The sequence below is a fragment of the Laetiporus sulphureus genome (genome assembly GCF_001632365.1).
Source record: "Laetiporus sulphureus 93-53 unplaced genomic scaffold LAESUscaffold_48, whole genome shotgun sequence".
NCBI classification, from domain to species: Eukaryota; Fungi; Basidiomycota; class Agaricomycetes; order Polyporales; family Laetiporaceae; genus Laetiporus; species Laetiporus sulphureus.
In genome coordinates, this window is record NW_024468557.1 from 40,769 (window position 1) to 52,843 (window position 12,075).

Genomic DNA, 12,075 nt, shown 5'->3' on the forward strand with positions numbered 1-12,075 from the left:
CGTAGTCATCGAAGTAATCTTCAGATGAGCTAAGTTTGGCGGGATGGGGAGTAGGATAGTCGCGATATGGGTCCGACCGTCCGGCAATATCTCGTGTGAGTGCGGTTTCAGGAATATCAAGGCGTAGCGCTGCGCGATGTCTGTCCATGCTGTCTCGGGCGCGTGGCGGAGGCGGAGATTCAGACATAATGGCAGGAAAAGCGAAAATGAGCGAATGAAGTGGAAAGACCGGCTTCCCAGAGGTGAAATAAAATAAGAAGGAAGGAAACCTGCAAGCAGCCAGCTATGTCGGTGCAGTTTATGTCTTGACTAGAAACTCGTGAGAGGCTGGCAGCACGTGGGTGCAGCCCGCCAGCTTGAAACGCAATGCACGAAGTTCCATCGCTGGCTCGAGGTCAACCAGCATTCAGGCAGTAAGAGTGCGTCTCGACAGCAAAGATCAGAGGGATCCGTCGTCGTCGTTCATGAGAGGACGGCGCGAGTACGCGTCAATCACGTGAGCGTGTTTCAGAGCAGCTCGAATGCACATGGGTATGTGGGTATCATCAAGGCGGAGACATCCGTACGGTACAGGGTATAACATACAGCAAGAAATATCAATTCAGACTTGTTTTGCCTTCCATTTCATGAAAGGAGCTCCATTCGCACCTTGGCTCCAACCAGCAGTCGCGTCGACCGGCTGAAAGGATGCGAGTCTTCTTCTATGACGTTTGCATTCCGCCGCGCCTCCAGGATGTCCTCCCGAAGGCGCTCCTCCTCGAGCATCTCTGCTCTAGAGATGGGATCGCGCCGTGGGTATTCCCAGCCGTTCAGTACCATCGAGTGCCAAAGCGACACTCGAGCGCGAACATCGCTAGAACATGCCTCCCATTAATACCAGAAAACCAGAACTGATGCTCGAACAATATTGCTACTCACCTTCTATACTGTTCCATCAAGGCATCAAACTTTGCCCTACTCGGCCCAACCGGATAATCTCCTTCCTCCCATCCAAACTCCCTCAAGCTTTCGTCATTCCTCTGCACCCTTATCACCAGCTCCTCCCACATCGCCTCCTTCGCTGACATCACCAGCCCTAGCGCGCGCAGCAATTGCATATTCAGCGAATGCTCGTCCAGGGCAAGGATCTTGTCGATCGGCAGCAGGCCCGCCGCGCCCGTGGACGTGCTATCCTTGCACAGGTCCGCACTCGGCACCGGCGGACCGCGCTCCACCTCTCTGGAGGACCCAGAGGATGTCCTGCTGGATGAGTTATTCGTAGAGGCGACGGAGGAGGAGCGCTCGAAGCTCGGGTGGGGCGACGGCAAATCTGAAGCATTGCCAATCTTTTGTGCTGACGAGTCGAATGAACCGCTCGAGGTTGATTGTAACGTGGAGGTGGAAGCAGTGGGAATGGAGAGGCTGACGTCGCTTCCGAGGTCGGGTGGTAGCGGTGTCGCTTCCTCGGTTTTTCGATTCGCCTCGGTGGCCTGTGGGTGAGGTGTAATCTCGGCAGGCAGAGGGGCAAATGGCGCCAGTGGCGGCATGGGGTATGTTAGAGGTGGTGGCATGTACAAATGACCAAAGCACGCGGAAAAATAGGATGGCAATGTGGCTGCATCATATTGCGAAACGATCAGCGATACGGGGTCGACGAAGCGGGTGAAATATACCCACAGCTAGGCGTAGGGTTGATAAACCGATTCTCAAAAACATCGTTAAACAGGGACTCCAGCAGAGCATGTTCATGCGGGTGATCGAGAGGGGCGGGTGACGGCGGCGAAGACTGCTGAGTGCCATCAGGACGATGCATATACGGTCCTCGTGAATGTGCATGTAGAGGCTCGGTAAACCAACGCGGTAAAACCGGGAAGATAGCATCTATTACCGGTGAATAACCCGTCAATATGTCCGAGCAGCTGACACACTCACCCTCCTCCAATTGTTCTATCGTGCCGCCGGTTCGCATCACTCTGCGAATTTCCTGGTGAAGACGTCATGTTCAGCGGTCTTCACGGACGCTGACAAGGGTACGTGCCTCGTACATGGACATCCACTGTAACAGCAGGTCAGGCTACGGCATACAAGCGGCAGAGGTGAGGAGCAACCTTGTTCTCAGGGACCGCAAACGCCACCCCTGACAGATGTACATGATCAAACTCTTCGTCCTCAAATGGAAATCGTGTTCTCAAGCTATGTCTGACATTAGGGCATGCGCAGTGAAATCGGCAGTCGAGATGATAACGCACAAATTTCCGTGCACCCATGTGATACGTTCTGCAATGGATGGTGGCAGCACGCTGAGTGGTATCTGGACGTTCACCAGATCATACCCGACCTGGCCGATAACGGATGAAACGGGATCGAATCGCAAATAAAGCATATGCACACACAAACGTGCACTCCGGCCATTGCTTTGCAGCGTCAATCACCCAAGCGCCTAGCTGGTCGGAGGGGAGAAGGGGGTTGAGACGGACGCCAGGAAGGAAAGATGTCGTGCCACGTACACCAGTGCCCACGTCGAGACAGCGTTTGGGCTGGTCATCCTTTTTAAAATCAAGGAAAGAACACGACCCTTCCTTGACATGTTTCACAACCTGGCAGTCCATGACGCCACTTGGTGGGATGTCAGACGACCCGCGGGTAACCGGGGACGAAGGACTCACAGCTCGAGGTCTTCTCGGTTGTACGACATCGGATACGGGGCCTTGTCTCTGCCATAGCTGTGCAACTTGCAGCCGTTCGACATGATAAACTTGTCCTCGCGAGGAGGCTGCTTCTTTGGCTCGGGCGGCCTGGAATCGAGGGGAAGAGCGGGGAGGCGAAGGGTGGAGGAGCTCGGGCGATAGACCACAATGGGCTCTATCGCAGAGGCCATGGACGCAGGGATGAAGCTGGAGGAGGGCGGCATATGGTTGTGAGGGCAAGCGGCACCTGCGTAAATGATTCGGAGGCGTCTTCTCAGAGGCAGTCACGTCGCGCGCATGCTTCCTCGATCATCAGGATGCATTCCGAATGGGTTCAAATATAGCCCTTTAACGGAACTGAGATGCCTGTATGCGATCCTCGCACACACCAGTGTTTTGATTCCAGAGGACGGGCGCAATGGCGAGCAGCTGATCGTGGATGCTAGGCTGCGGGCGTGGTCGGCGCTGTCGTATCAAACACGTCCTTGCCTAGATTGCCAAGTGGCTCGCTGAATTCAGAGACAATAAACGTCGGACAGCGGCGCCACCAAGCTCGCAGCGCGCTGGATGCATGAGGATGCGAGCGAGCAGGACGACACATCGAACGCCGCTGCGCTGGCCGCAATTCGCCAAAATTAATTACATGCGCGCCAATCGAGATCGGCTTGCAGACGCCCGCTCGCGTAGGCGAGATGAATGAGATTCACAACGTTGCTCCTCCTCGACACACTATACACTGCTTTTACGTTATACCCGCGTATACGCATACAATGCATCGCAAAAAGCCGTTCTCATCAAAGCAGAAGAAAGAGCAGATTCAGCTCAAGCGCGCCGTCAAACGCGGCGATGTCTCTCCTCCGCCCAAGCTCGACCGCCATGGCCGCAAAAGTAAGAAGGCTTCCCTTGGCCCTGGGACATCCAGCGCGGAGCCGTCCAGCACCGTAGCACCTGCTCGTCTTCAGTCATCTTTCATCAAACTCCCTGCCAAATTCCTAGAGGAGACGCGCGTTCTCGCAGCCAAGCTGCCGCTCATACGACCCATCTCTCCTGAAGCAGCCATTTTGTCCGATGCCGGCGAGCACGCAGCACCGCGCTCAAGATTGGCACCACAGGCCGCTGATGCTGATGGACAGATCGAGATGAATTTGACTTGTCCTAGTCGGCCAAAGTGGAGATACGACATGAGCAAGAGGGAGGTCGAGGCCAACGAGGAGGGGCTCTTTAGGAAGTGGCTTGCACAGACCGACGCCGCCGTCAATGCATGGTGCAGCCCAGTCTCGGAGGCGGAGCCCGCGGACAATATTGCCGAGAAAGGGAAGAACGTCGAGTCCACGCCCGAACTCGAAATGCCGCACGCCCCGACCTCCTTCGAGCGCAATCTCGAAGTCTGGCGCCAACTGTACGTCTTCTTCTGGTGTGCCACTCCGTAGCTCGCCCTCACTCTCCTCAGCTGGCGCGTCACTGAGATCTCCCAAGTTATCCTCGTTCTCCTCGACTCCCGCTGCCCGATCCTGCACTACCCACCCTCCCTTGCTGCCTATCTCTCTTCGCGCACCCATGTCAACCGGACGCGGACGATCCTCGTCCTCACGAAGGTCGACATATCGGGTCCTACGCGAGCGGAGGCGTGGACGCGCTACTTAAATGCGCGCTATCCCGGCATGCGCATCGTGCAGGTCGAATCGTACACTGAGAAGGAAGGTGCCGGTGCGACGGGCAGAAGAACCGCCTACGAACCTCGTCTTCCAACCGGCTTTCGCAGAACCTTAGTGGACGCCCTGCGCGAGACGCATGAGGAATTGCTCGAGCCACCCGCGCATGTAAAGAGCCAACCGGAGAAACTACAGCGCTGGAAACCTCGTGCTCCGAGAGAAATTGACTGGGACGCTGTCCTGAGAGCGGAAGGAGGGCAGGTCGGAAGCGTAGTGGGTGGAGCCGCTGAACCTCGTGTGCGTCAACACGCTGAGGATACTTCCGAGATCGGAGGCGAGGAAGAATTTGAAGAAGAAGAAGAGGAAGGCGAACCACAGTTCCTAACAATCGGTGTCATCGGTGGGTCGCTCCTGAACCATATCGTCCACACTAGCTCACGCTCTTCCCAGGCCAGCCAAACGTAGGCAAGTCCTCATTGTTGAACGCGCTCTTCGGAACGCACAAGGTGAAGGCATCACGGACGCCGGGTAAGGTACGCATGCTAGTGACGCAAGAACAAATATTGCGTAGACTCGCTGACTTCCGTTGCATCGGTACGCTAGACTAAACACTTCCAGACGCTCTTCTGGACACATGACGTGCGTCTGGTGGACTGTCCCGGGCTCGTCATGCCAAATTATGTGCCGATGGAAATGCAGGTTAGTCCACGCTGTCTCATCAGCACACACTCTCCGTCGTGTCGGAGAAAAGTGAACCGACGCATGTTCACTCTAGGTCCTCAGTGGCATCCTCCCCATCTCCCGGGTCTCCGCCATTCCGCTCTGCATCTACCACGCGGCGCAGCTCCTACCACTCGAGCGCATCTACGGCCTCACGAACCTTGAGCTTGCCACCCCGCCGCCAGAGGACAAGCGCACATGGCGAGAGGGCATGCGTCCGCGGGACGCGGAGGCCCAAAGAACCGCAGTGTGGACGGCAATGGACGTGCTCACGGCGTATGCACTCAAGAAAAGCTGGATGACTGCGAGGACTGGGAGGCCGGACGTGAGCCGGGCGGGAAACGCGAGTACGTCGTTTCGATTAAACAATAGGATCTTGATCCCAGATACTGACGCTTGGTCATACAGTACTGCGCGCACTTGCAGAAGGAAAGATCCGATGGGCCTTCTGGCCTCCGGGTACGGATCCGCAGACCATTCAAAACTCGCAGGGCGATGGCGGCCTGGGTATATGGATCCCCCACCGAGACGATGGCGCACTAGAGTCTGGCGACGAGCACACAGCCGAGTCGGATATCGACGAAGCACGCGACGACGAGCAGGCAGAAGCCGCTAGCGAGATTGAGGAAGAGGACGAAGGACTCGGCAAGACGAGCCTTAGCGGCGCTGCGGGTCGTTTCAGTGCGCTCGTGCAGGATGACGATGAGGACAGTACTAGTAGTGCCGAAAGCGACTAAGAAGACCTTTCGTTGCCATTGACGTCTTCGTCGGCTGTTGATCGTCGTTCTTAGCACGATCCGTACATCATATCGCGTACCATCGCTGCTTCGACCACGCGAAAAACGAACTGCGGAGAACCTCACCGTATCCCTGGCACCACCTTGCTTCTAGTGTGTTCGGACCCCTGCGCATGTACATAGCGAGCTCAAGTACAATATATGAATGCTCGTGACCTACGTACACAAGATGCTAACATACGGCTGATGCAATCGCATTTTTCGTCCGGATTCTACCAAGCGTAGATACAGGAACAGACGAAATGAACTAAACCATAGCGAACCTAATAACTCGAGCGAGCAAAACCAGAAGGAGGAGAACAAACGCACAGACCGGAAGCTGTGGCGCGTATCGCAGTCGTTAAGGGTCAAGCGCATCAAGGCAGACGAAAACCGCGAAAGCAAGAAGGGGCCATGGACACCGAACATGAACGCGTCCAGCGGCGCAGAAAGGGTTCGAACAAAGTGTATTCCCGCAGATGAAGGGTGGAGAATACCGAGAACACACACAAATAGGGCGTAGAAAAGTCAGCTTAACGCCGGCGCGGATGACCAGGCAAGGGCCGATAAGTAAGGTATATCTTGAATAGCTCTCTTCGTTTGTATGCGTACATGGCTCCAGCAACACCAGCAGCAATGGCACGTCATCAATCAGTCAGTCAGCCGACCAAGCCACAAGCCTGCCTCGTCCTCCCCGCCAGCGGACGCCTAATAGCCAGGCGCACCAATGTGGTTCTGGTAGCCGTACGCGGACGCGTCGTACCCGCCGCCATGATAGTGCACGGGCGGCGGGGGCATGGCGTACCCGTCGTAGTTCTGGTGCATCATGCTCGGGTTGCGTGAGAGATCCGACGGGCGCGACATGCTGAGCCCACGCGCGAGTTCGCCCATCTGTGGCTGAGGGCTCGGGCAGCGCTGCAGGTCGGCATAGCCACCAACGGGTGCGAGCGACGCGCCGGCAGTGAAGTCGTGATCGGGGACGGGCTGGAGGTTGCTCGTGCCGTGCCCGCTGTCGGACAAACCGTAGCCGCCCAAGTCGCCATGGCCGGTCCCAGAGTGGAACGAGCCGTGCGAGGCGCGCTTGTTAACGCTATCGTCGCTGGTGGGCTGCCAGTCGATGGGCTGCATGCGCTCGTCGAAGCTGGATGAGGGCCGGAGCTTCCACTTGCGGAACAGCGTCCAGCCGATGGAAACGGATCCGACTACCGAAGCGATGACGATGATTATAATGATGGTGTTACGGGTGGTCTTTGACGTGCCGCTGGAGGTCGCATCGGACGACGCGCTGCTCGAAGGAGTTGTGAAGATGGTGCTGGTGGTAGCTGTGCCAGTGAGCTGGTCGTCAGCTGAATCCGTGGAGCCTTGGGTATCCTGGGTAGCGCTTGCAGCTGGAGAGGTCGCAGCATTGTTGGCATTTGTGGTCCGCGCGGTGGTAGCAGTGTTTGCACCAGACGTAGAAGCCGCTTGCGATTGTGCAGAAGTAGTCGCAGAAGGAGCCGACGTCGACGGTGTAGCTGCAGCGGACGTGCTCGGGGTGGTTGCCGATGTCGTGGCAGCAGCAGCGGAGGACTGCGGGGTGTGAATCCGAGGTCAATACTGTATATTTTGAGATAACTGCTGCATTTTAAACTCACTGAAGACTGTGTCGTAGCAGCAGCCGATGAGGAGCTGGTGGTCGCGGCATCAGAAGAAGTCTGTGCAGAGGCGGACGTGGTGGCAGCCGCCGACGAGGTATCAGCAGCCGCGCTGCTCGCGGTCGTGGCGGCAGCAGTGTTGCTATCAGATGCCGTCGAGCTGCCACCAGAACCATTACCATCGGTGAACAGACCCAGCACTGGATCTGAGGACGCGCGTTTCTTGATCATCCGCCGCAGGTCGACATGATCGCGACGCTGAAGCGTCAAGTCGCTGGCCTCCGAGACGGTGGCGAACGCGAGGGCAATTGCAAGGCAAACGAGTGTGAGGGTGACCTTCCTGGGTTTTGAGATGAACATGTTTATATATACTTTCCTGGCCGAGTGTGTAGCTGTTGAGAGAGGCTAGAGGAAACGACTGTCAGCGTCTACGCGTAAACTGGATGGAGAAAAGATCGTGAAAAATCGAGTAGCAGCGGCGTGCAGAATGGGTGGGCCAGCCGGAGGGGATGAGGGTCGAGGAGAAGATGGAGGAGGGAACGAGGCAGATGGAAGATGAACGTGAGCTAAACGCACCTGACACCTGGAGGAAGCCTGACTGGCCGTGGAAGTGAAAGAGTGTGAGGGCAAAGGATGGAAATAAAGGCAGCGGGTCACAGTCAGTTGTCAAGCACTGCTCGTCGTCGTCGTTCAGCTGCAAGCGGCGTTGCGGGGGCGCGAGCCTGACAACCCGCTAGCGCCCGTCAGCCGCCGCCAGCCTCATTAATTCTCGCCAAGAGCATCCCTTTCGCATCGCACGCACCGTGCCATTCGTATGTATTACTGTCCCACAGAAGGCACACAAGCTACTCTCGCAACAAAGCAAGTAAATGAGAATCGTACACTAGTGTGGACACGAAAATCCTGCGGTATCAAGCGGACGGTCCATCACTGTCATATAGTAGACAGAACATCCGTCCTTATGGCGGGCTTAAAAATTATCAAAACGTCCATCATTAGTTGTGGCTCGTCAGCGTCCAGTCACTGACGGAGACAGAAGGCGGTGTTACAAACTCGCTCGACGACATGTCGGACCACTGCGGGTTGAACAATACCTGGAGGCTATATGTGCCTGCGTCCAGGCTGATCATGATCACCGTCACCCCCGTGTTCGGCAGGTCCGTCTGGCCCGAAGGCAGGGGCGGGTCCGTCGATAACCGCGCCGCCGGTGTCTCCGTCGTGATTTTGTACCCGCTCGACGGCGAGAGCACCGTGAGCTCAAGCTTTTCGTTTCCGATCTGCAGTGTCGCGCCGTTGCCTTCGCTGTTCACGGTCACGGTCGCGTTCGTGTGCATGCGCCACTGGATCGGTGCATCTGCGGTGATATCGTCCTGAAGCAGCACCTGCTTCCGGCTGTTGATCATGCGGATACCGCGCTGGAACGAGGTCCTGCAACATTAAATAAGCGCCGACGCACAGTGAACGTTCAAAGCCACACTTACACGTTTTCGTAGGCACTCGCCAGGTCCGCAGTGAAAAAGGCAGTCGAATTGTCAGGTACAGAGAAAACAGTGCTCGATCCCTGCGTGGTGTTGTCCGTGCCATATCTGATCGTAGGCGTAGCCGTGACAAGCTGGTTCGCGTAGTTGACCAGGATGGTGTTCTGACCTTCCGTCCGCTTGCGATAGTACAGCCACCGATCACTTTCCTGCGTATCATTGCTGAAGTAGCCGGTGTCAAGGTAGTTCTCATCTCCCAGCTCTCCCGCCCACCGCGTGCCGAGGGCGTCCAGCACAAAATCACCGCAGTCGAGATCATTGTGAGTCTGATGTCCTTGCAGCATCCCCGCTTTCATCGCAATAAATAACGCGTCCTCGTCCGTCCAACTCGTGCGCATCGAACCCCACTGGTCCGTGTGGTTGTCGAAGAAGCCGTCGAGGTTTAATCCATCCCAGAACGCGCCCGAAACTGACGGGTTGTACCAGAACATGCTCCACGGGTCGGAAGGTGCATCATGCTGGTCACGTTGGAACAGCATGTACTCGGGGTGGTTGTACTGCTCGGCATAGAAGAACATCGGGTTGGCGGTGGTCGAGTACAAGTTGACACCGTTGTCGCCCCATTCGAACATGGAGCCCGGGCCAGTGACATGCATGTGGAAGAGACCGGTATATTCAAACCCAGGGTTGGTGGACAGCAGGTCATAGTCAGACCCAGTGGCCGTCACCAGCGAAGAAATCATCTCGGCATGACCGGTGACCCCGAAGTACCAGTAGTTGGGCGTCTCCTGCCATGTCCCGTCTGATGTAACCGCCTCTGCGCAATTCAAAATGGCATTAGGGATGGTGTAGCCGAGTATCTGCTCCGCTAGGCCAGACGTATCATCGCCAAGGATGGCTAGCGCGCCCATCGTAAGACCGCCATTGCAAACACAGTTCCAGTTGCCCTGTGTGTTATTAGTCCACCATCCGTAGTATCCATCGTTGCTGTTCGTGTAAGCGAAAACACCGTTGTTGAGGCCATACTCCACCATGGTCCAGAGAATCTGCGATTTCTCAGTATCCGACCATGCATCGTACATCCAGTCGTACGCGATGGCGAACGCAGCTGTCATTTCCGCAGTGTCAAGGAAATGAGTTGGGTTCCAACGAGTCGCATCATCAGGACCAAAGCTGTTCGTTCCGTTTCCAGCAGCATTCTAACGACGCGGTGAGCATCGCTGGAGCGCGTATCAAACCACCACAACGCCTTACCTGAAGCTCCTGGAACGCCCTGTCGGACCACTTCGTGTCATTTGTCATGCGGTACGCATACGAGAATGCCTTGATCCTCATCTTGATCTGACGCGCGATATCGAGGATACCGTTACCGCTATCCAGGAAATACGCGACGACATCCTGGTTGTAGTATTCCGTCGCATTGCCGAAGATGGTGTCGTTGTAGAGCTTGAGGTACGGCTCGTTCTTGATGAGATTCGGCAGTGCATCCCACTTGTATTGCGGCGCGATGATTCGGGGGCGGTTGGGGCGTACCTCGGTCGGCGAGGGGTTGGACGGTTGCCATGGGTCGGTGGGCCAACTGACACCAGACGCTTCCGCCTGGAAGGTGGGTTTAGTGAAGGCAGCTGTATTGGTCTAGACAACAAATAAGCGGGCGCCACGCCAATTCATATCGAACCAGCTAACCGTAGAAGGGTACAGGGGTAGCATATACACGCTGTCCGTGCCCGTGGCGAAGACGCCAATGGCCTCCTTGACACTAGCAGCGGAGCTTGCAGCGGCGACGGCGCTCTCGCTGGACGAGGCCGAGGCCTGTGCCACTCTGGATGATGATGCCGAGGTATGGTGGTGGGCCCGGCTGCCCAGGACGCCGCCGAGGACGGCAGCAAGAATTATAGCAATGAGGATAGGAACAGCGATAATAAACCATCGCAAGTAGTTGTGCTTCTTCTTGCCCCCACGCGAGGACGAGATGAAGCCCCGGGATTCATTGTAGTACGGGTCACTGCGAGGGGTCGCTTCGCCGGGGGAATGTACCTCTGGCTGAAGGGCATTTGTGCTGTCGGCAGGGGCGTATGCGTACGCCATGGCCCGCAGCGCTGAGAACGAAAGTCAAAGGAGGGACGGGGGGGCGATGAGCCTGTAAATGAGGATGGGAGGAAAGAAGACTTGTCTGGACGGGCGCTGCAGGCCGGGGTCGAGTTGTTCGTTGCTGTTATGTTTCCCATACCATAGCCGCGCGTGAACAGCGATCGGCAGGCGCCGGCATCCGCGCTGCCGAGCTGTGGCTGGCCGTGCCAAGGTCGTCGCCCGGGCTCTGGGACGCGCTCCGGGCCAGGGGCCGTATGATACATCCCCGGTCGCACTAACCCCATTCGCTGCGCTGAACGTCCCCCGTAAAAATAGCCATTGCATGGTGACCTCAGAATTGCATAGAAACTACGAACACCTTTGAGGGATGCTCTGCGGCCGCCCAATAGCCTCACTGTTCGCGGGCGGACACCCTGCGGCGCCCACACCGGTGTCAATTCACGTCAAACTGATCAGAACTCACGGAACGACGTGGACACAACGAGGCCGCATGTTGCTGGAGTGGGATGCTCTCATGCAGCCCTCGTTCATCCCGGTCTCAAGTCGCCGGGGACCCGTAGCGCGCGAAAAAGCCGGGAATACCAGAGTCCGCAGATGTCCTAGACGAAAATATACAGAAGTCATCTAGAGAATGCTTAGTCTGACCGCACCGGTGCACTTGTGGCCTAGGGTCAAGCCCTAACTTCAGTACAAGGTATTCCTCATGACGCAAGCCCATCGTTGATCTGCCGAAACGCCATCGTGTCAGTGCCGAGCCGGGACCAACATTCTCGTCTGTACTTGCCTCAATCAGATCCACGATCTCCTAGCTTTCTAAGGCCAACCCAAGCGCCTTGAGAACAGCTTGTGTCGACCTCATGCCCATCACGCGGGGGCACCCAGCGATTGCATTCGTAGCTTGCCCTTCGCCAACGTTTCAGCACCCCGCTCTTCCGCCTTCCGCCTCCTTATATGCGCGAGCGCCATTCATAATCTGACTCTAAATTACGCCACAATCACCGCGTTAAGACTGCAACGACATCCTAGCTGAGGACGCTTTCTACGTCAGCAGCTGGAAC

General features: G+C 56.7%; 4 protein-coding genes across 4 annotated transcripts; 1 reads left to right on the forward strand and 3 right to left on the reverse strand.

Moving 5' to 3' along the window:
- Nucleotides 1-521: 521 nt before the first annotated feature.
- LAESUDRAFT_685279 (S-adenosyl-L-methionine-dependent methyltransferase) lies at nucleotides 522-3,250 on the reverse strand. Its single transcript, XM_040905883.1, has 10 exons — nucleotides 2,646-3,250; nucleotides 2,487-2,595; nucleotides 2,373-2,423; nucleotides 2,229-2,317; nucleotides 2,088-2,172; nucleotides 2,018-2,035; nucleotides 1,912-1,963; nucleotides 1,657-1,860; nucleotides 919-1,594; nucleotides 522-853 (listed from the first exon to the last, which is right to left on the reverse strand). Exons 1-10 carry the CDS (start codon nucleotides 2,888-2,890, stop codon nucleotides 625-627), a joined length of 1,758 nt encoding a protein of 585 aa, XP_040760150.1. The 5' UTR covers nucleotides 2,891-3,250; the 3' UTR covers nucleotides 522-624.
- A 186-nt stretch (nucleotides 3,251-3,436) lies between these two features.
- On the forward strand, nucleotides 3,437-5,775 carry LAESUDRAFT_716832 (P-loop containing nucleoside triphosphate hydrolase protein; the record flags this gene model as incomplete). The annotated part of the gene is made up of 6 exons (XM_040907281.1): nucleotides 3,437-4,065; nucleotides 4,117-4,718; nucleotides 4,769-4,851; nucleotides 4,922-5,017; nucleotides 5,094-5,385; nucleotides 5,447-5,775. 6 exons carry the CDS (start codon nucleotides 3,437-3,439, stop codon nucleotides 5,773-5,775), a joined length of 2,031 nt encoding a protein of 676 aa, XP_040760151.1.
- Nucleotides 5,776-6,522: 747 nt separating this feature from the next.
- On the reverse strand, nucleotides 6,523-7,808 carry LAESUDRAFT_762759 (uncharacterized protein; the record flags this gene model as incomplete). The annotated part of the gene is made up of 2 exons (XM_040913152.1): nucleotides 6,523-7,383; nucleotides 7,449-7,808. 2 exons carry the CDS (start codon nucleotides 7,806-7,808, stop codon nucleotides 6,523-6,525), a joined length of 1,221 nt encoding a protein of 406 aa, XP_040760152.1.
- Nucleotides 7,809-8,443: 635 nt separating this feature from the next.
- Nucleotides 8,444-11,014, reverse strand: LAESUDRAFT_661909 (heparinase II/III family protein; the record flags this gene model as incomplete). Its single annotated transcript, XM_040904963.1, has 4 exons — nucleotides 8,444-8,876; nucleotides 8,930-10,125; nucleotides 10,181-10,561; nucleotides 10,613-11,014. The coding sequence occupies 4 exons, from the start codon at nucleotides 11,012-11,014 to the stop codon at nucleotides 8,444-8,446; spliced, it is 2,412 nt and encodes an 803-aa protein (XP_040760153.1).
- Between the last annotated feature and the right edge of the window lie 1,061 nt (nucleotides 11,015-12,075).

Bases quoted from the DNA above. Each gene is read 5' to 3' on its own strand.
- LAESUDRAFT_685279 (XM_040905883.1), bottom strand. From the start codon at position 2,890: ATGCCGCCCTCCTCCAGCTTCATCCCTGCGTCCATGGCCTCTGCGATA. The intron at 2,318-2,372 runs GTGTGTGCATAT...GTTATCGGCCAG, and splicing joins AATGGCCGGAGTGCACGTTT to GTCGGGTATGATCTGGTGAA. The intron at 1,861-1,911 runs GTGAGTGTGTCA...CACCGGTAATAG, and splicing joins GATAGAACAATTGGAGGAGG to ATGCTATCTTCCCGGTTTTA.